The sequence below is a fragment of the Oncorhynchus mykiss genome, chromosome 27 (assembly GCF_013265735.2).
Source record: "Oncorhynchus mykiss isolate Arlee chromosome 27, USDA_OmykA_1.1, whole genome shotgun sequence".
NCBI lineage: Eukaryota > Metazoa > Chordata > Actinopteri > Salmoniformes > Salmonidae > Oncorhynchus > Oncorhynchus mykiss.
This window is the reverse complement of record NC_048591.1, coordinates 44,580,595-44,603,094: the sequence shown is the minus strand read 5'-3', so window position 1 is coordinate 44,603,094 and position 22,500 is coordinate 44,580,595. Positions and strand designations below refer to the sequence as shown.

At 42.4% G+C, this 22,500-nt stretch overlaps 1 protein-coding gene across 1 annotated transcript in view; it reads left to right on the top strand.

The window, feature by feature from the left end:
• Positions 1-22,500, top strand: part of gbe1b (glucan (1,4-alpha-), branching enzyme 1b) — a 359,324-nt gene that overhangs the window by 118,548 nt on the left and 218,276 nt on the right. The window contains exon 7 of the mRNA XM_036964774.1: positions 12,299-12,508. Coding sequence (XP_036820669.1) covers positions 12,299-12,508 — 210 coding nt within the window. The remainder of the gene's footprint in view (positions 1-12,298; positions 12,509-22,500) is intronic.

The following is a 22,500-nucleotide window of genomic DNA, read 5'->3' as shown; positions in this document are numbered from 1 at the left end:
TAGCTCTTAAACCTAAACCTAGCTCCTAACCCTAGCTCTTAAACCTAATCCTAGCTCCTAACCCTAGCTCTTAAACCTAATCCTAGGTTAGCCCTAGCTCTTGAACCTAATCCTAGCTACTAACCCTAGCTCTTAAACCTAATCCTAGCTCCTAACCCTATCTCTTGAACCTAATCCTAGCTCCTAACCCTAGCTCTTAAACCTAATCCTAGGTTAGCCCTAGCTCTTAAACCTAATCCTAGGTTAGCCCTAGCTCTTAAACCTAATCCTAGCTCCTAACCCTAGCTCTTAAACCTAATCCTAGCTCCTAACCCTAGCTCTTAAACCTAAACCTAGCTCCTAACCCTAGCTCTTAAACCTAATCCTAGCTCCTAACCCTAGCTCTTAAACCTAATCCTAGCTCCTAACCCTAGCTCTTAAACCTAATCCTAGCTCCTAACCCTAGCTCTTGAACCTAATCCTAGCTCCTAACCCTAGCTCTTAAACCTAATCCTAGGTTAGCCCTAGCTCTTAAACCTAATCCTAGGTTAGCCCTAGCTCTTAAACCTAATCCTAGCTCCTAACCCTATCTCTTGAACCTAATCCTAGCTCCTAACCCTAGCTCTTAAACCTAATCCTAGGTTAGCCCTAGCTCTTAAACCTAATCCTAGGTTAGCCCTAGCTCTTAAACCTAATCCTAGGTTAGCCCTAGCTCTTAAACCTAATCCTAGGTTAGCCCTAGCTCTTAAACCTAATCCTAGGTTAGCCCTAGCTCTTAAACCTAATCCTAGCTCCTAACCCTAGCTCTTAAACCTAATCCTAGTTTGTAACCCTAGCTCTTAAACCTAATCCTAGCTCCTAACCCTAGCTCTTAAACCTAATCCTAGCTCCTAACCCTAGCTCTTAAACCTAATCCTAGGTTAGCCCTAGCTCTTAACCTAATCCTGGCTCCTAACCCTTTAAAGTCATTCTAACACTAATTCTAACCTTAACCCTAAACCCCCTAGACAAAGACCTCGTGGGGACTAACAACATGTCTTCAGAGGAACTTCAGAGGAATAGATAAACACGCACGCACACACACACACACACACACACACACACACACACACACACACACACACACACACACACACACACCATGTGTTCATAACAACAAAACAGTGAAGGTGGTTCACCATTAAGAATAATCTCTCTATATATACACACACACACACACACACACACACACACACACACACACACACACACACACACCATGTGTTCATAACAACAAAACAGTGAAGGTGGTTCACCATTAAGAATAATCTCTCTATATACACACACACACACACACACACACACACACACACACACACACACACACACACACACACACCTTACCTATCCTTCTGCCCTCCTCTCCTTGGAGGAGCATATAGGCCCTGTAGTGTCATGCATACAAAGTCATTCCACCCATGATTGATTCTCCGTAGTCATTTGAAATCCCAGTCTGTGTTCCTGAACCCAAGCCGAGGCACAGCCAGGCCAGATCGGGCTGTGTTCCTGAACCCAAGCCGAGGCACAGCCAGGCCAGATCGGGCTGTGTTCCTGAACCCAAGCTGAGGCCCAGGCCAGATCGGGCTGTGTAATTTAACCCAAGCTGAGGCCCAGGCCAGATCGGGCTGTGTTCCTGAACCCAAGCTGAGGCCCAGGCCAGATCGGGCTGTGTAATTTAACCCAAGCTGAGGCCCAGGCCAGATCGGGCTGTGTTCCTGAACCCAAGCCGAGGCACAGCCAGGCCAGATCGGGCTGTGTTCCTGAACCCAAGCTGAGGCCCAGGCCAGATCGGGCTGTGTAATTTAACCCAAGCTGAGGCCCAGGCCAGATCGGGCTGTGTTCCTGAACCCAAGCTGAGGCCCAGGCCAGATCAGGCTGTGTAATTTAACCCAAGCTGAGGCCCAGGCCAGATCGGGCTGTGTTCCTGAACCCAAGCTGAGGCCCAGGCCAGATCGGGCTGTGTTATTTAACCCAAGCTGAGGCCCAGGCCAGATCGGGCTGTGTTCCTGAACCCAAGCCGAGGCACGGCCAGGCCAGATCGGGCTGTGTTCCTGAACCCAAGCCGAGGCACGGCCAGGCCAGATCGGGCTGTGTTCAAGAACCCAAGCCGAGGCACGGCCAGGCCAAATCAGTCTGAATTCCTGGCAGCATCAGCAGGGTAATGTGTAATTATATTGTTGCAATGTTCGCTATGGAAGTGAAACAATACCCTGGGTCGGTATTCATGTCATTAGAAGGAATTCCCGACCTACAATTCTCAAGGCTCCAACGTAGGGAAATAGAGCCCTGTGGCTTCAGGCCATTCGGTGTGGAAGAGTGGCAAATGTGGCGTCCAAGTGAGCTACACATAATACATTTAAAAAAAGTCTGTCTGTAACTCAGTTTGTTTGTTTGTTGTTGGTCTTGGCTAGCCTATTATTCTGGTTGGTAGCAAGCTAGCACTCACCCCTGTGGCTAACGTTAGCACCGTCAGGAAATGGGACATTTAGATTTTTCTATAGTGGTGATTATGCTTGGGAACAGACGATGTTAAAAAGTAATCTGATGTACTTTTCATGTAGTTTTGTAATTGACTAAAACAAGCTGACAACATGAAAATGACTGACAAGATTGCTGTGAGTCAATTGGACAACTAAATTAACCCGTGCTGGTTTTCCCTAAAAGCGGGCGGGACCACAACATTGTATTTAATACCAACTGATACTATGATAGTATTTAGTAGGGGACCTATACTATGATAGTGTGTTGTAGGGGACTGATACTATGATAGTGTGTAGTAGGGGACTGATACTATGATAGTGTGTAGTAGGGGACTGATACTATGATAGTATTTAGTAGGGGACTGATACTATGATTGTACCACCCAAGATGGCATAGCAGTTCAGACGTGTTTTGTCCTCGTCTTGTCGTATATATATATATATATATATATATATATATATATATTTGCCTTTTTCACATACATTTATTAAATTTTTTTTCCATCAACTCATCTTCAAAACACTCTCCTGCAACCCGCCTCACCAATTTATATTTATAAAAAACTATTATTTACCTCAAATCTGTGGTCCTCCGGGAAGCTAGCCAGAAACTCCAAGAGGCTAGCCAGAAACTCCAAGAGGCTAGCCAGAAACTAGCCAGAAGCTAGCCAGGAGCTAGCCAGAAGCTGGCCCAGAAGCTAATCCAGAAGCTAATCAGAAGATAGTTCAGAAGCTAGTTAGCTTCTTTACTGGCAAATCGTTAGTATTCAGCTAACCACGGTTTGTGGTCATCAGCTATCCTTTGGCTCGAAAATCTATCGCCGGTTTTGTACGGCGCAGCGCAGCGCGGCTCGGAGCGGAACATACCGGACCAGTTTCTCTCTCCATGTCCCTGGATTTCGGCCGCTGGCTCTGGATGTTCATGCCTGGATCTCACAGCTGGCTAGCTGCTATCCGTGTGACTATCGGCTTTCGTCGATTCCGGAGCAAACATCAATTATTCCGGAGCTAGCCAGCTCCGTCAATCACTCCTGAGTTCCATCAATCACTCCTGGGCTGCAGTCACCTATCCGGACCCGTTTTGCTGCCTATGCGGAGCCCCACCGGGCCTTCACAACTGGACTGCCGACGTTATCTACCGAAGGAGTTATCCGGCTGGCTCCTCCGTTGCGACGTTACCTGAACGCCCATCTGCGGCCTGCTAACCGTTAGCTGTCTTATCGGCCTCTATCTGAATAGACAATCGGACAATTAATTTATTTTTATTATTATTATTTTTTTTCTTCTTGGGCCTCTATAACTATATCTATTGTTTTTATTTTTGTTGTTGTTGTGTGATTTGGATTAATCCCCTCTACCACACAAAAACAACCTATGGCGTTCTGTATTAGCATCGAACAGCCCCCGTGATATGCAGCTGTTCAGGGAAGCTAGAAACCATTATACACAGGCAGTTAGAAAAGCCAAGGCTAGCTTTTTCAAGCAGAAATTTGCTTCCTGCAACACTAACTCAAAAAAGTTCTGGGACACAGTAAAGTCCATGGAGAATAAGAACACCTCCTCCCAGTTGCCCACTGCACTGAAGATAGGAAACACTGTCACCACTTATAAATCCACCATAATTGAGAATTTCAATAAGCATTTTTCTACGGCTGGCCATGCTTTCCACCTGGCTACTCCTACCCCGGTCAACAGCACTGCACCCCCAACAGCAACTCGCCCAAGCCTTCCCCATTTCTCCTTCTCCCAAATCCGTTCAGCTGATGTTCTGAAAGAGCTGCAAAATCTGGACCCCTACAAATCAGCCGGGCTAGACAATCTGGACCCTTTCTTTCTAAAATTATCTGCCAAAATTGTTGCCACCCCTATTACTAGCCTGTTCAACCTCTCTTTCGTGTCGTCTGAGATTCCCAAAGATTGGAAAGCAGCTGCGGTCATCCCCCTCTTCAAAGGGGGGGGACACTCTCGACCCAATCTGCTACAGACCTATATCTATCCTACCATGCCTTTCTAAGGTCTTCGAAAGCCAAGTCAACAAACAGATTACCGACCATTTTGAATCTCACCATACCTTCTCTGCTATGCAATCTGGTTTCAGAGCTGGTCATGGGTGCACCTCAGCCACGCTCAAGGTCCTAAACGATATCTTAACCGCCATCGATAAGAAACATTACTGTGCAGCCGTATTCATTGATCTGGCCAAGGCTTTCGACTCTGTCAATCACCACATCCTCATCGGCAGACTCGACAGCCTTGGTTTCTCAAATGATTGCCTCGCCTGGTTCACCAACTACTTCTCTGATAGAGTTCAGTGTGTCAAATCGGAGGGTCTGCTGTCCGGACCTCTGGCAGTCTCTATGAGGGTGCCACAGGGTTCAATTCTTGGACCGACTCTCTTCTCTGTATGCATCAATGAGGTCGCTCTTGCTGCTGGTGAGTCTCTGATCCACCTCTATGCAGACGACACCATTCTGTGTACTTCTGGCCCTTCTTTGGACACTGTGTTAACAACCCTCCAGGCAAGCTTCAATGCCATACAACTCTCCTTCTGTGGATTCCAATTGCTCTTAAATACAAGTAAAACTAAATGCATGCTCTTCAACCGATCGCTACCTGCACCTACCCGCCTGTCCAACATCACTACTCTGGACGGCTCTGACTTAGAATATGTGGACAACTACAAATACTTAGGTGTCTGGTTAGACTGTAAACTCTCCTTCCAGACCCATATCAAACATCTCCAATCCAAAGTTAAATCTAGAATTGGCTTCCTATTTCGCAAAAAGCATCCTTCACTCATGCTGCCAAACATACCCTTGTAAAACTGACCATCCTACCAATCCTCGACTTTGGCGATGTCATTTACAAAACAGCCTCCAATGCCCTACTCAACAAATTGGATGCAGTCTATCACAGTGCAATCCGTTTTGTCACCAAAGCCCCATATACTACCCACCATTGCGACCTGTACGCTCTCGTTGGCTGGCCCTCGCTTCATACTCGTCGCCAAACCCACTGGCTCCATGTCATCTACAAGACCCTGCTAGGTAAAGTCCCCCCTCATCTCAGCTCGCTGGTCACCATAGCATCTCCCACTTGTAGCACACGCTCCAGCAGGTATATCTCTCTAGTCACCCCCAAAACCAATTCTTTCTTTGGCCGCCTCTCCTTCCAGTTCTCTGCTGCTAATGACTGGAACGAACTAGAAAAATCTCTGAAACTGGAAACACTTATCTCCCTCATTAGCTTTAAGCACCAACTGTCAGAGCAGCTCACATATTACTGCACCTGTACATAGCCCACCTATAATTTAGCCCAAACAACTACCTCTTTCCCTACTGTATTTAATTTATTTATTTATTTTGCTCCTTTGCACCCCATTATTTTTATTTCTACTTTGCACATTCTTCCATTGCAAATCTACCATTCCAGTGTTTTACTTGCTATATTGTATTTACTTTGCCACCATGGCCTTTTTTGCCTTTACCTCCCTTCTCACCTCATTTGCTCACATGGTATATAGACTTGTTTATACTGTATTATTGACTGTATGTTTGTTTTACTCCATGTGTAACTCTGTGTCGTTGTATCTGTCGAACTGCTTTGCTTTATCTTGGCCAGGTCGCAATTGTAAATGAGAACTTGTTCTCAACTCGCCTACCTGGTTAAATAAAGGTGAAACTATGATACTGATACTATGTTAGTATTTAGTAGGGGACTGATACTATGATAGTATTTAGTAGGGGACTGATACTTTGATAGTGTGTAGTAGGGGACTGATAGTATGATAGTATTTAGTAGGGGACCTATACTATGATAGTGTGTAGTATTTAGTAGGGGACTGATACTATGATAGTGTTTAGTAGGGGACTGATACTATGTTAGTATTTAGTAGGGGACTGATACTATGATAGTGTGTAGTAGGGGACTGATACTATGATAGTATTTAGTAGTGGACTGATACTATGATAGTATTTAGTAGGGGACTGATACTATGATAGTGTGTAGTAGGGGACTGATACTATGATAGTATTTAGTAGGGGACCTATACTATGATAGTATTTAGTAGGGGACTGATACTATGATAGTGTGTAGTATTTAGTAGAGGACTGATACTATGATAGTGTGTAGTAGGGGACTGATACTATGATAGTATTTAGTAGGGGACTGATACTATGATAGTATTTAGTAGGGGACTGATACTATGATAGTGTTGTAGTATTTAGTAGAGGACTGATACTATGATAGTGTGTAGTAGGGGACTGATACTATGATAGTGTTTAGTAGGGGACTGATACTATGATAGTATTTAGTAGGGGACTGATACTATGATAGTGTTTAGTAGGGGACTGATACTATGATAGTATTTAGTAGGGGACTGATACTATGATAGTATTTAGTAGGGGACTGATACTATGATAGTATTTAGTAGGGGACTGATACTATGATAGTATTTAGTAGGGGACCTATACTATGATAGTATTTAGTAGGGGACTGATACTATGATAGTATTTAGTAGGGGACTGATACTATGATAGTATTTAGTAGGGGACCTATACTATGATAGTATTTAGTAGGGGACTGATACTATGATAGTATTTAGTAGGGGACCTATACTATGATAGTATTTAGTAGGGAACTGATACTATGATAGTATTTAGTAGGGGACTGATACTATGATAGTATTTAGTAGGGGACTGATACTATGATAGTATTTAGTAGGGGAGTATTACTATGATAGTGTGTAGTAGGGGACTGATACTATGATAGTGTGTAGTATTTAGTAGAGGACTGATACTATGATAGTGTGTAGTGGGGGACTGATACTATGATAGTATTTAGTAGGGGACTGATACTATGATAGTATTTAGTAGGGGACTGATACTATGATAGTATTTAGTAGGGGACTGATACTATGATAGTATTTAGTAGGGGACTGATACTATGATAGTATTTAGTAGGGGACCTATACTATGATAGTATTTAGTAGGGGACTGATACTATGATAGTATTTAGTAGGGGACTGATACTATGATAGTATTTAGTAGGGGACTGATACTATGATAGTATTTAGTAGGGGAGTATTACTATGATAGTGTGTAGTAGGGGACTGATACTATGATAGTGTGTAGTATTTAGTAGAGGACTGATACTATGATAGTGTGTAGTAGGGGACTGATACTATGATAGTGTGTAGTATTTAGTAGAGGACTGATACTATGATAGTGTGTAGTGGGGGACTGATACTATGATAGTATTTAGTAGGGGACTGATACTATGATAGTATTTAGTAGGGGACTGATACTATGATAGTATTTAGTAGGGGACTGATACTATGATAGTATTTAGTAGGGGACTGATGCTATGATAGTATTTAGTAGGGGACTGATACTATGATAGTATTTAGTAGGGGAGTATTACTATGATAGTGTGTAGTAGGGGACTATTACTATGATAGTATTTAGTAGGGGAGTATTACTATGATAGTGTGTAGTAGGGGACTATTACTATGATAGTATTTAGTAGGGGAGTATTACTATGATAGTGTGTAGTAGGGGACTGATACTATGATAGTATTTAGTAGGGGAGTATTACTATGATAGTGTGTAGTAGGGGACTATTACTATGATAGTATTTAGTAGGGGAGTATTACTATGATAGTGTGTAGTAGGGGACTATTACTATGATAGTGTGTAGTAGGGGCCTATTACTATGATAGTATTTAGTAGGGGAGTATTACTATGATAGTGTGTAGTAGGGGACTATTACTATGATAGTGTGTAGTAGGGGACTATTACTATGATAGTATTTAGTAGGGGAGTATTACTATGATAGTGTGTAGTAGGGGACTATTACTATGATAGTATTTAGTAGGGGAGTATTACTATGATAGTGTGTAGTAGGGGACTATTACTATGATAGTATTTAGTAGGGGAGTATTACTATGATAGTGTGTAGTAGGGGACTATTACTATGATAGTATTTAGTAGGGGAGTATTACTATGATAGTGTGTAGTAGGGGACTATTACTATGATAGTATTTAGTAGGGGAGTATTACTATGATAGTGTGTAGTAGGGGACTATTACTATGATAGTATTTAGTAGGGGAGTATTACTATGATAGTGTGTAGTAGGGGACTATTACTATGATAGTATTTAGTAGGGGAGTATTACTATGATAGTGTGTAGTAGGGGACTATTACTATGATAGTATTTAGTAGGGGAGTATTACTATGATAGTGTGTAGTAGGGGACTATTACTATGATAGTATTTAGTAGGGGAGTATTACTATGATAGTGTGTAGTAGGGGACTATTACTATGATAGTGTGTAGTAGGGGACTATTACTATGATAGTATTTAGTAGGGGAGTATTACTATGGTAGTGTGTAGTAGGGGACTATTACTATGATAGTGTGTAGTAGGGGACTATTACTATGATAGTATTTAGTAGGGGACTGATACTATGATAGTATTTAGTAGGGGACTGATACTATGATAGTATTTAGTAGGGGACTGATACTATGATAATATTTAGTAGGGGACCTATACTATGATAGTATTTAGTAGGGGACTGATACTATGATAGTATTTAGTAGGGGAGTATTACTATGATAGTATTTAGTAGGGGAGTATTACTATGATAGTATTTAGTAGAGGACTGATACTATGATAGTGTGTAGTAGGGGACTGATACTATGATAGTATTTAGTAGGGGAGTATTACTATGATAGTGTGTAGTAGGGGACTGATACTATGATAGTATTTAGTAGGGGAGTATTACTCTGATAGTATTTAGTAGGGGAGTATTACTATGATAGTGTGTAGTAGGGGACTATTACTATGATAGTATTTAGTAGGGGAGTATTACTATGATAGTGTGTATTAGGGGACTTATACTATGATAGTATTTAGTAGGGGACTATTACTATGATAGTATTTAGTAGGGGAGTATTACTATGATAGTGTGTAGTAGGGGACTATTACTATGATAGTATTTAGTAGGGGAGTATTACTATGATAGTGTGTAGTAGGGGACTATTACTATGATAGTATTTAGTAGGGGAGTATTACTATGATAGTGTGTAGTAGGGGACTATTACTATGATAGTGTGTAGTAGGGGACTATTACTATGATAGTATTTAGTAGGGGAGTATTACTATGATAGTGTGTAGTAGGGGACTATTACTATGATAGTGTGTAGTAGGGGACTATTACTATGATAGTATTTAGTAGGGGACTGATACTATGATAGTATTTAGTAGGGGACTGATACTATGATAGTATTTAGTAGGGGACTGATACTATGATAATATTTAGTAGGGGACCTATACTATGATAGTATTTAGTAGGGGACTGATACTATGATAGTATTTAGTAGGGGACTGATACTATGATAGTATTTAGTAGGGGAGTATTACTATGATAGTATTTAGTAGGGGAGTATTACTATGATAGTATTTAGTAGAGGACTGATACTATGATAGTGTGTAGTAGGGGACTGATACTATGATAGTATTTAGTAGGGGAGTATTACTATGATAGTGTGTAGTAGGGGACTATTACTATGATAGTGTGTAGTAGGGGACTATTACTATGATAGTATTTAGTAGGGGACTATTACTATGATAGTATTTAGTAGGGGACTATTACTATGATAGTGTGTAGTAGGGGACTATTACTATGATAGTATTTAGTAAGGGACTATTACTATGATAGTATTTAGTAGGGGAGTATTACTATGATAGTGTGTAGTAGGGGACTATTACTATGATAGTGTGTAGTAGGGGAATATTACTATGATAGTATTTAGTAGGGGAGTATTACTATGATAGTGTGTAGTAGGGGACTATTACTATGACAGCTGGAAAGACAGATGGGACACATTACACGGGCAGTGTGTGTGTGTGTGTCTCTAGTCATAGTCTCTGTTGTCTGTGTGGTCTCTGTAGTCTGTGGTCTCTGCAGTCATAGTCTCTGTCGTCAGTCTGTGGTCTCTGTTGTCTGTGTGGTCTCTAGTCTGTGGTCTCTGTAGTCTGTGGTCTCTGTCGTCAGTCTGTGGTCTCTGTGGTCAGTCTGTGGTCTCTGTAGTCAGTCTGTGGTCTCTGTAGTCAGTCTGTGATCTCTGTAGTCAGTCTGTGATCTCTGTGGTCAGTCTGTGGTCTCTGTGGTCAGTCTGTGGTCTCTGTAGTCAGTCTGTGATCTCTGTAGTCAGTCTGTGGTCTCTGTGGTCACAGACATATTCTCTGTAGTCTGTGTGGTCTCTGCAGCCATTGTCTCTTTGGTCTTTGTTCTCACAGCCTGTGGTCTCTGTAGTCAGTCTGTGGTCTCTGTGGTCACATTCACAGTCTCTGTTGTATGTGTGGTCTCTGCAGCCATAGTCTCTTTGGTCTTTGTTGTTGTAGTCTCTGTCTCTCTAGTCTGTGTGTCACATTCGACCTTAGTTCCTTTGTTGTGTCTTTCTTTTAGTATGGTGAGTTGGGGTGGGCAGTCTATGTTCTTTTTTCTATGATTTGGGATTTCTGTGTTCGGCCTGGTATTGCTGTCAATCAGAGGCAGCTGTCAATCGTTGTCCCTGATTGAGAACCATACTTAGGCAGCCTGGTTGTCCCTGATTGAGAACCATACTTAGGCAGCCTGGTTGTCCCTGATTGAGAACCATACTTAGGCAGCCTGGTTGTCCCTGATTGAGAACCATACTTAGGCAGCCTGGTTGTCCCTGATTGAGAACCATACTTAGGCAGCCTGGTTGTCCCTGATTGAGAACCATACTTAGGCAGCCTGGTTGTCCCTGATTGAGAACCATACTTAGGCAGCCTGGTTGTCCCTGATTGAGAACCATACTTAGGCAGCCTGGTTGTCCCTGATTGAGAACCATACTTAGGCAGCCTGGTTTCACCCTTTGAGTTGTTGATTATTGTCTGTTCTGTGTTTTATTGTATTCACCGTTCAGGACTGTTTCGGTTTCTTTCTCGTTGTTTTGTTTTGTGTTCACGATAATAAATGATCAAAACGGACACTTACCACGCTGCACCAACGGTCGTTACCCTGTGTTCATTTATGAACATCAATGAGATGTGTTCCTGTTGTGTATTCAAGATGTGTTCCTGTTGTGTAGTGAGCCAGAATCATATTTAGAGAAATATGAGCACATCATTCTGTGGTGCCTGTCATCATTTCACCTGCATTCCCTTGTGAGATTTAGTTGGCTTTGGATACTGCTAATAGTAGCTACTCTGCACAAAATGATTCAGTACGATATTGACATATACTGTATGTGTGTGTATGCATGCACCTGCGTGAATGTGTCTTTCTGTGCATCTCTGTCTCTCTGCGTGACTGTATGGGCCTATCTCTCTGTCTGTCTCGCTCTCTCGGTCTCTGACTCTCTCTCTCTCTCTGTTTCTGACTCTCTCGCTCTCTCGGTCTCTGACTCTCTCTCTCTCTCTGTTTCTGACTCTCTCGCTCTCTCTCTCTCTCTCTGACTCTCTGACTCTCTCTCTCTCTCTGTTTCTGACTCTCTCGCTCTCTCGGTCTCTGAGTCTCTCTCTCTCTCTGTTTCTGACTCTCTCGCTCTCTCTCTCTCTCTCTCTCTCTCTGTCTCTCTGTCTCTGACTCTCTCTCTGTCTCTCTCTTTCTGTCTCTCTGTCTCTGACTCTCTCTCTGTCTCTCTGTCTCTCTGTCTCTGACTCTCTCTCTGTCTCTAACTCTCTGTCTCTGACTCTCTCTCTCTCTCTCTATCTCTCTCTCTCTCTGACTCTCTGTCTCTGACTCTCTCTCTCTCTCCCCCTCTCTCCAGTCGTTACGGGACACCAGAGGAGTTGAAGCAGCTCATTGACACCGCCCACTCCCTGGACATCGTCGTCCTATTGGACGTGGTCCATAGCCACGCCTCCCAGAACACGGAGGATGGGCTGAACTCTTTTGATGGCTCCGACTCCTGCTTCTTCCACTCCCCTCCGCGCGGGGAGCATGCTCTCTGGGGCAGCCGCCTCTTCAACTACTCCAGGTAGGCATATATCGAACTGTCCGTCAGTCAATCAATCAATTGAATTACCCTAGGTACTAAAGTGTATAACTACACCAAGTACTATTCACCTACAGTTACTATTTAAACATTTTTCAACTTCTTCAAGCACTGTTCAGCTACCTCAGGTCCTAGAAATACTGTCCTGAACATTAACAAACTCTATCCCAGATGTAGCTTGTCGCAGATGTAGCTTGTCGCAGATGTAGCTTGTCGCAGATGTAGCCTGTCGCAGATGTAGCTTGTCGCAGATGTAGCCTGTCGCAGATGTAGCCTGTAGCAGATGTAGCTTGTCGCAGATGTAGCTTGTCGCAGATGTAGCTTGTCGCAGATGTAGCCCGTCGCAGATGTAGCCCGTCGCAGATGTAGCCTGTCGCAGGTGTAGCCCGTCGCAGATGTAGCCCGTCGCAGATGTAGCCCGTCGCAGATGTAGCCCGTCGCAGATGTAGCCCGTCGCAGATGTAGCCCGTCGCAGATGTAGCCCGTCGCAGATGTAGCCCGTCGCAGATGTATCTTTTGTGTTTTTACTCATCTGCTGGAGTGTGTAGAATGTTTATCTTCAAGGGAAAATTCCTTACTGAATATGTCCTTGTACAGTATGTTAGATGTTGAATTCAAGTAATTGAATGATATATTCATTCCTAACATAGTATGAAAACATGGTCATATAACACGCTGGAAGGTATTTTTATAAGAAACAATACTGTATGTGGTGTTTAAAAACATGAACAATTTAAAAGCTTTTAGTTAAAATAACACTGACTGGCTAATGTACTGTACGTTAATCTACATAATGTGTATGTCACTGCAGAAATGAGAGAAAGACCTGCTGCAATGCAAGTCTGTGTTTAAAAAAAAAAGTGCTTCTCTGTATCCCAAATGGCACCCTATTCCCTAAACATTGCATTGCTTTAACCAGAGCCCTGGTGGAAAGTGGTGAACTGTGTAGGGAATAGGGTACCGTGTGGGACGGATCCTTTCCTCACAGTAGGATGAATCACCCACTAGAGCTAGATGTTTTTAAATCATGTTGACTGGAGAAAATCAAACACTATCAGATTATAAGAAGGGAACTTTTTAGCTAATTGGAGTAACCTTGATGTCAAGCCTGTCTACTAGACTCCTACACACAGTGGGTTGAATAGGCTCAGTCTATTAAATGAGTGCGGTTCTTATTTTATATAGGGTGTGCGTCCTAAATGCCACACTTTTCCCTCATAGGCCCTGGTCAAAACTAGTGCACTATAAAGGGAATAGGGTGCCATTTGGGACACAGGGATGTATTTCTCTGACTGTACTGTACCCTAGGCAGGATAGAAGTCGGAGCTAGCTCATATGGCAGGATAGGAGTCGGAGCCAGGAGCTGTAGTAATGATGACCTTCCTCTAGGAGCTGTAGTAATGATCACCTTCCTCTAGGAGCTGTAGTAATGATGACCTTCCTCTAGCGGCTGTAGTAATGAACACCTTCCTCTAGGAGCTGTAGTAATGAACACCTTCCTCTAGGAGCTGTAGTAATGATCACCTTCCTCTAGGAGCTGTAGTAATGAACACCTTCCTCTAGGAGCTGTAGTAATGATCACCTTCCTCTAGGAGCTGTATTAATGATCACCTTCCTCTAGCGGCTGTAGTAATGAACACCTTCCTCTAGCGGCTGTAGTAATGAACACCTTCCTCTAGCGGCTGTAGTAATGAACACCTTCCTCTAGCGGCTGTAGTAATGAACACCTTCCTCTAGGAGCTGTAGTAATGAACACCTTCCTCTAGGAGCTGTAGTAATGATCACCTTCCTCTAGGAGCTGTAGTAATGATGACCTTCCTCTAGCGGCTGTAGTAATGAACACCTTCCTCTAGGAGCTGTAGTAATGAACACCTTTCTCTAGGAGCTGTAGTAATGATCACCTTCCTCTAGCGGCTGTAGTAATGAACACCTTCCTCTAGCGGCTGTAGTAATGAACACCTTCCTCTAGCGGCTGTAGTAATGAACACCTTCCTCTAGCGGCTGTAGTAATGAACACCTTCCTCTAGGAGCTTGATGATTTACTTCCTAGAGCTAGACACTTGTACTTTCCCTTCCTGTACTTTTCATATCTGTAAAAATCACAATTTTCTCCCATATTATGTGCTCTGTGTGCCTTGTCCATTTAGTTTTCTCTATTACCAAGGCTGTACTAGTATTCAATACTGTGACTTTTACGCTGAATTACACCTCCTCTGTCAAAGGAAACGTCCTTGTCAGCTAAACAGACCTCTCTCTCTCTCTCTCTCTCTCTCTCTCACACTCTCTCACACTCTCCTCTCTCTCTCTCTCTCTCTCTCTCTCTCTCTCTCTCTCACACTCTCTCTCACACTCTCCTCTCTCTCTCTCTCTCTCTCTCTTTCTCTCACACTCTCTCTCACACTCTCCTCTCTCTCTCTCTCACACTCTCCTCTCTCTCTCTCTGTTTTCTCTCTGTGTCTCTCTCTCTCTCTGTGTCTCTCTCTCTGTGTCTCTCTGTGTGTCTCTCTCTCTCTCTCTCTGTGTTTCTCTCTCTCTGTCTGTGTTAGCGCTCTCAAATTAAACTGCAGCTTATTACCTTGTTGACACTAAGCTGCTATAGAAGGGTCGGCGGTGCGGTTGTTGACAAAATAAGTATGAATTAATTGGGAGGGAAAAACCTAAAGTAGCTAAGTTGAAGGCGACCCCCTGTTCTAGGCTGAAGGCGACCGACCCCCTGTTCTAGGTTAAAGGCGGCGCCCTATTCGAGGTTGTGTTTTGAAAGATTCTCAGCCCCCCCCCCCCCCCCCCCCCGTATTACAGTTTGATGTACTTGTGATGGTATGTATGCCTTGTTCTGAATCCCTTAACTAAAGCTTACCCTCTCACAGTTCAGTCCGAGGCATCCTATTTCAAGCAGTGGTCCTTAGAGAACCTGTCCTCAGAGACAGGTTCTGCAGAACTATTAGCAGGTTCTGTAGAACTATTAGCAGGTTCTGTAGAACTATTAGCAGGTTCTGTAGAACTATTAGCAGGTTCTGTAGAACTATTAGGAGGTTCTGTAGAACTATTAGCAGGTTCTGTAGAACTATTAGCAGGTTCTGTAGAACTATTAGCAGGTTCTGTAGAACTATTAGGAGGTTCTGTAGAACTATTAGCAGGTTCTGTAGAACTATTAGCAGGTTCTGTAGAACTATTAGCAGCACCACTGGAGGGCAGCCAAGCAGCAGAGCTCAAGACAGTGACAGTGGTCCGAATACTTCTGTCCTAAATAATCACATTTCACAAAATGGCGCTGGAGGGAATAGCTGCCGTTTTACTGACCAATTGTACAATATTTTATTTATTTTTTAACTTTAACTTTTTTCTTAACTTAAAAAAATATACATTTATGTTTCTACCATCATTTCCTACGAGCAAAAAAGAGCTTCTGGACATCAGAACAGCTATCACTAAACTCGATTTGGGTGAGGACTTAGACTTCAATGAATTGGATGCGAAGGACATTCTTGATTATCCCTGACCAGGCCCGAATCCCTGACCCTCGGAGGAGGTGGTGCTAAAGAGGCCGGCGTGTGCCTGACGAGACGACATCGGAGAGGGGATAAACCTCCTCTACCCTCCATTCTATTGGCGAAAGGGGAATCACGGGAGAATAAACTGGAAGAGCTCCGTTTCGAGACCTATCGACATGATCTGAAGAACCGTAATGTCCTGTGTTTCTCCGAGTCGTGGCTGAACAAGGAAATAGAAAGGATTTATCTTTATTTATTTATTTATTTATTTATTTACATCGGCAGGACAGAGAGGCAGCGTCTGGGAAGCTCAGTGTGTCTCTTTTTTAACAACTGCTGGTGCAGCTGAAACGCCTTATGGCCATAATTAAGAATGGCCATAATTAAGAATGGCCATAATTAAGAATGGCCATAAATAAGAATGGCCAAAAATAAGAATGGCCAAAAATAAGAATGGCCAAAAATAAGAATGGCCATAATTAAGAATGGCCATAAATAATAATGGCCATAAATAAGAATGGCCATAATTAAGAATGGCCATAAATAAGAATGGCCATAAATAAGAATGGCCATAATTAAGAATGGCCATAAATAAGAATGGCCATAAATAAGAATGGCCAAAAATAAGAATGGCCAAAAATAAGAATGGCCAAAAATAAGAATGGCCATAATTAAGAATGGCCATGAATAAGAATGGCCATGAATAAGAATGGCCAAAAATAAGAATGGCCAAAAATAAGAATGGCCAAAAATAAGAATGGCCATAATTAAGAATGGCCATAAATAATAATGGCCATAATTAAGAATGGCCATAAATAAGAATGGCCATAATTAAGAATGGCCATAAATAAGAATGGCCAAAAATAAGAATGGCCATAATTAAGAATGGCCATTAATAATAATGGCCATAAATAAGAATGGCCAAAAATAAGAATGGCCAAAAATAAGAATGGCCATAATTAAGAATGGCCATAAATAATAATGGCCATAAATAAGAATGGCCATAATTAAGAATGGCCATAATTAAGAATGGCCATAAATAAGAATGGCCATTATTAAGAATGGCCATGAATAAGAATGGCCATAATTAAGAATGGCCATAATTAAGAATGGCCATAATTAAGAATGGCCATAATTAAGAATGGCCATAATTAAGAATGGCCATAAATAAGAATGGCCATAAATAAGAATGGCCATAAATAAGAATGGCCATAATTGAGAATGGCCATAAATGAGAATGGCCATAAATAAGAATGGCCATAATTAAGAATGGCCATAATTAAGAATGGCCATAAATAAGAATGGCCATAAATAAGAATGGCCATAAATAAGAATGGCCATAAATAAGAATGGCCATAAATAAGAATGGCCATAAATAAGAATGGCCATAAATAAGAATGGCCATAAATAAGAATGGCCATAAATAAGAATGGCCATAAATAAAAATGGCCATAAATAAGAATGGCCATAAATAAGAATGGCCATAAATAAGATTGGCCATTATTAAGAATGGCCATAAATAAGAATGGCCATAAATAAGAATGGCCATAAATAAGATTGGCCATTATTAAGAATGGCCATTATTAAGAATGGCCATAAATAAGAATGGCCATAAATAAGAATGGCCATAAATAAGATTGGCCATTATTAAGAATGGCCATAAATAAGAATGGCCATAAATAAGAATGGCCATAAATAAGAATGGCCATAAATAAGAATGGCCATAAATAAGAATGGCCATAAATAAGAATGGCCATAATTAAGAATGGCCATAAATAAGAATGGCCATAAATAAGAATGGCCATAAATAAGAATGGCCATAAATAAGAATGGCCATAATTAAGAATGGCCATAAATAAGAATGGCCATAATTAAGAATGGCCATAAATAAGAATGGCCATAAATAAGAATGGCCATAATTAAGAATGGCCATAAATAAGAATGGCCATAAATAAGAATGGCCATAATTAAGAATGGCCATAAATAAGAATGGCCATAATTAAGAATGGCCATAATTAAGAATGGCCATAATTAAGAATGGCCATAATTAAGAATGGCCATAAATAAGAATGGCCATAAATAAGAATGGCCATAATTAAGAGTGGCCATAATTAAGAATGGCCATAATTAAGAGTGGCCATAATTAAGAATGGCCATAATTAAGAATGGCCATAAATAAGAATGGCCATAATTAAGAATGGCCATAAATAAGAATGGCCATAAATAAGAATGGCCATAAATAAGAGTGGCCATAATTAAGAATGGCCATAAATAAGAATGGCCATAAATAAGAATGGCCATAATTAAGAATGGCCATAAATAAGAATGGCCATAAATAAGAATGGCCATAAATAAGAATGGCCATAAATAAGAATGGCCATAAATAAGAATGGCCATAAATAAGAATCAGTTGTATGTATTCACAGTATATTTCGTGTAGCTTATTAGCTATTAATGTATTGATTTCTCCAACTGTTTTTTTGTTGAACTTTTTTTTTTTTTACCCAAAATTTATTTCTGTTTTCTCATTTTCTTGTTTGTAATAAACATTTGTATTTGATACAGGTACATAATATTATTATTTTTTTAAATTTTCGACATCCAAAATGCACTTTCACATCTGAGCTCTGTTGTTCTAGGGACATGGTAACAATTAGATAAGTTGAAAGAACAAATGAAAACACACGCTGTTCTTTCTAGTATCAGGTCTCTCTGGAAGCTTACGTGTTTGCCCCTTGGCATTGTTCAGAGCTTTTTTTTTTTTTTTTTTTACTGAACTAAATAAACCATCTTTGGGATAATAGTAATTCATTACATTCCTATAGGACGTTCCATCATCTCAAACTGCATCAACAGCAAGAAAACAAACCAGCAATACATCATGAGTAGCTGGCTAGGTCAACCAATAGAGGCCAAGTATTTGAGTGCAAGCATCCTCCAAAAGTGGAGAGGGGAGAGTTCATGTCAAATCAAATCAAAGTTCATTTGTCACGTGCGCCGAAAACAACAGGTGTAGTAGACCTTACAGTGAAATGCCGAAAACAACAGGTGTAGTAGACCTTACAGTGAAATGCCGAAAACAACAGGTGTAGGTAGACCTTACAGTGAAATGCCGAATACAACAGGTGTAGTAGACCTTACAGTGAAATGCTGAATACAACAGGTGTAGTAGACCTTACAGTGAAATGCTGAATACAACAGGTGTAGTAGACCTTACAGTGAAATGCTGAATACAACAGGTGTAGTAGACCTCACAGTGAAATGCTGAATACAACAGGTGTAGTAGACCTCACAGTGAAATGCCGAATACAACAGGTGTAGTAGACCTCACAGTGAAATGCTGAATACAACAGGTGTAGTAGACCTTACAGTGAAATGCCGAATACAACAGGTGTAGTAGACCTTACAGTGAAATGCCGAAAACAACAGGTGTAGGTAGACCTTACAGTGAAATGCCGAATACAACAGGTGTAGTAGACCTAACAGTGAAATGCTGAATACAACAGGTGTAGTAGACCTTACAGTGAAATGCTGAATACAACAGGTGTAGTAGACCTTACAGTGAAATGCTGAATACAACAGGTGTAGTAGACCTTACAGTGAAATGCTGAATACAACAGGTGTAGTAGACCTTACAGTGAAATGCTGAATACAACAGGTGTAGTAGACCTTACAGTGAAATGCTGAATACAACAGGTGTAGTAGACCTTACAGTGAAATGCTGAATACAACAGGTGTAGTAGACCTTACAGTGAAATGCTGAATACAACAGGTGTAGTAGACCTTACAGTGAAATGCTTACTTACAGGCTCTAACCAATAGTGTGTGTGTGTGTGTGTGTGTGTAGGTAAGTAAAGAAATAAAACAACAGTAAAAATACATTTGAAAAAAGACTACCAACGCTATATACAGACACCTGTTAGTCAGGCTGATTGAGGTAGTATGTACATGTAGATATGGTTAAAGTGACTATGCATATATGATGAACAGAGAGTAGCAGTAGCGTAAAAGAGGGGTTGGTGGGTGGCGAGACACAATGCAGATAGCCCAACCGCCAATGTGCGGGAGCACTAGTTGGTCGGGCCCATTGAGGTAGTATGTGCATGTAGGTATCGTTAAAGTGACTATGCATATATGATAAACAGAGAGTAGCAGCAGCGTAAAAGATAGGTTGGGGGGGCACAATGCAAATATTCCAGGTAACCATTTGGTTACCTGTTCAGGAGTCTTATGGCTTGGGGGTAAAAACTGTTGAGAAGCCTTTTTGTCCCATACTTGGCACTCCGGTACCGCTTGCCATGCGGTAGTAGAGAGAACAGTCTATGACTGGGGTGGCTGTGGTCTTTGACAATTTTCAGGGCTTCCTCTGACACCGCCTGGTGTAGAGGTCCTGGATGGCAGGCAGGTTTGCCCCAGTGATGTACTGGGGCCGTACGCACTACCCAATGAAGTGCCTTGCGGTCGGAGACCGAGCAGTTGCCGTACCAGGCAGTGATGCAACCGGTCAGGATGCTCTCGATGTTGCAGCTGTAGTATTTTTTTTGAGGATCTCAGGACCCATGCCAAATCTATTTAGTTTCCTGAGGAGGAATAGGCTTTGTCGTGCCCTCTTCACGACTGTCTTGGTGTTTTTGGAGCATTCTAGTTTGTTGTTGATGTGGACACCAAGAAATTTGAAGCTCTCAACCTGCTCCACTACAGCCCTGTCGATGAGAATGGGAATCATCTCCTTAGTCTTGATCACGTTGAGGGATAGGTTGTTATTCTGGCACCACCCGGCCAGGTCTCTGACCTCCTCCCTATAGGCTGTCTCGTCATTGTCGGTGATCAGGCTTACCACCGTTGTGTCGTGGGCAAACTTAATGATGGTGTTGGAGTCGTGCCTGGCCATGCAGTCGTGGGTGAACAGGGAGTACAGGAGGGGACTGAGCACGCACCCCTGGGAAGCTCCAGTGTTGAGGATCAGCGTGGCAGATGTGTTGCTACCTACCCTCACCACCTGGGGGTGGCCTGTCAGGAAGTCCAGGATCCAGTTGCAGAGGGAGGTGTTTAGTCCCAGGTTCCTTAGCTTAGTGATGAGCTTTGAGGGTACTATGGTGTTGAACACTGAGCTGTAGTCAATGAATAGCATTCTCACATAGGTGTTCCTTTTGTCCAGGTGGGAAAGGGCAGTGTGGAGTGCAATAGAGATTGCATCATCTGTGGATCTGTTTGGGCGGTATGCAAATTGGAGTGGGTCTAGGGTTTCTGGGATAATGGTGTTAATGTGAGCCATTACCAGCCTTTCAAAGCACTTCATGGCTACGGATGTGAGTGCCACGGGTCTGTAGTCATTTAGGCAGGTTGCCTTTGTGTTCTTGTGCACAGGGACTACGGTGGTCTGCTTGAAGCATTTTGGTATTACAGACTCAATCAGGGACATGTTGAAAATGTGAGTGAAGACACCTGCCGGTTGGTCAGCACATGCCCGGAGCACACGTCCTGGTAATGCATCTGGCCCTGCAGCCTTGTGAATGTTGACCTGTTTAAAGGTCTTACTCACATCGGCTGCAGAGAGCGTGATCACACAGTCGTCTGGAACAGCTGATTCTCTTATGCATGGCTCAGTGTTGCTTGCCTCGAAGCGAGCATAGAAGTGATTTAGCTCGTGTCACTGGCCAGCTCGCGGCTGTGCTTCCCTTTGTAGTCTGTAATAGTTTGCAAGCCCTGCCACATCCAACGAGCGTCGGAACCGGTGTAGTACGATTCAAACTTAGCCCTGTATTGACACTTTGCCTGTTTGATGGTTCGTCGCAGGGCATAGCGGGATTTCTTGTAAGCTTTTGGGTTAGAGTCCCACACCTTGAAAGCGGCAGTTCTACCCTTTAGCTCAGGGTAGAGCTGTTGCCTGTAATCCATGGCTTCTGGTTGGGGTATGTACGTAGGTGACATCGTCCTCAATGCACTTATTGATAAAACCAGTGACTGATGTGGTGTATTCCTCAATGCCATCGGAAGAATCCTAGAACATGTTCCAGTCTATGATAGCAGAACAGTCCTGTAGTTTAGCATCTGCTTCATCTGACCACTTTTTTTATAGACCGATTCACAGGTGCTTCAGGAGGATAGAATTGTGGTCGGATTTAGCAAATGGAGGGTGAGGGAGAACTCTGTATGCATCTCTGTGTGTGGAGTACAGGTGATTAGAGGTGATTGTTTTCCCTCTGGTGGCACATTTAGCATATTGATAGAGGTTTGGTAGAAGTGATTTAAGTTTCCCTGCATTAAAGTCTCCGGCCACTAGGAGCGCCGCCTTTGGGTGAGTGGTTTCCTGTTTGCTTATTTCCTTATACAGTTGACTGAGTGCGGTCTTAGTGCCAGCATCTGTCTGTGGTGGAAAATAAACAGCCACAGAAAGTATCTCCTCCGGCGCCATTTGCTTTGTCTTGATCAAAGGGACAGTTCATGCCTTGGTCAAAGGGACAGTTCATGTCTTGGTCAAAG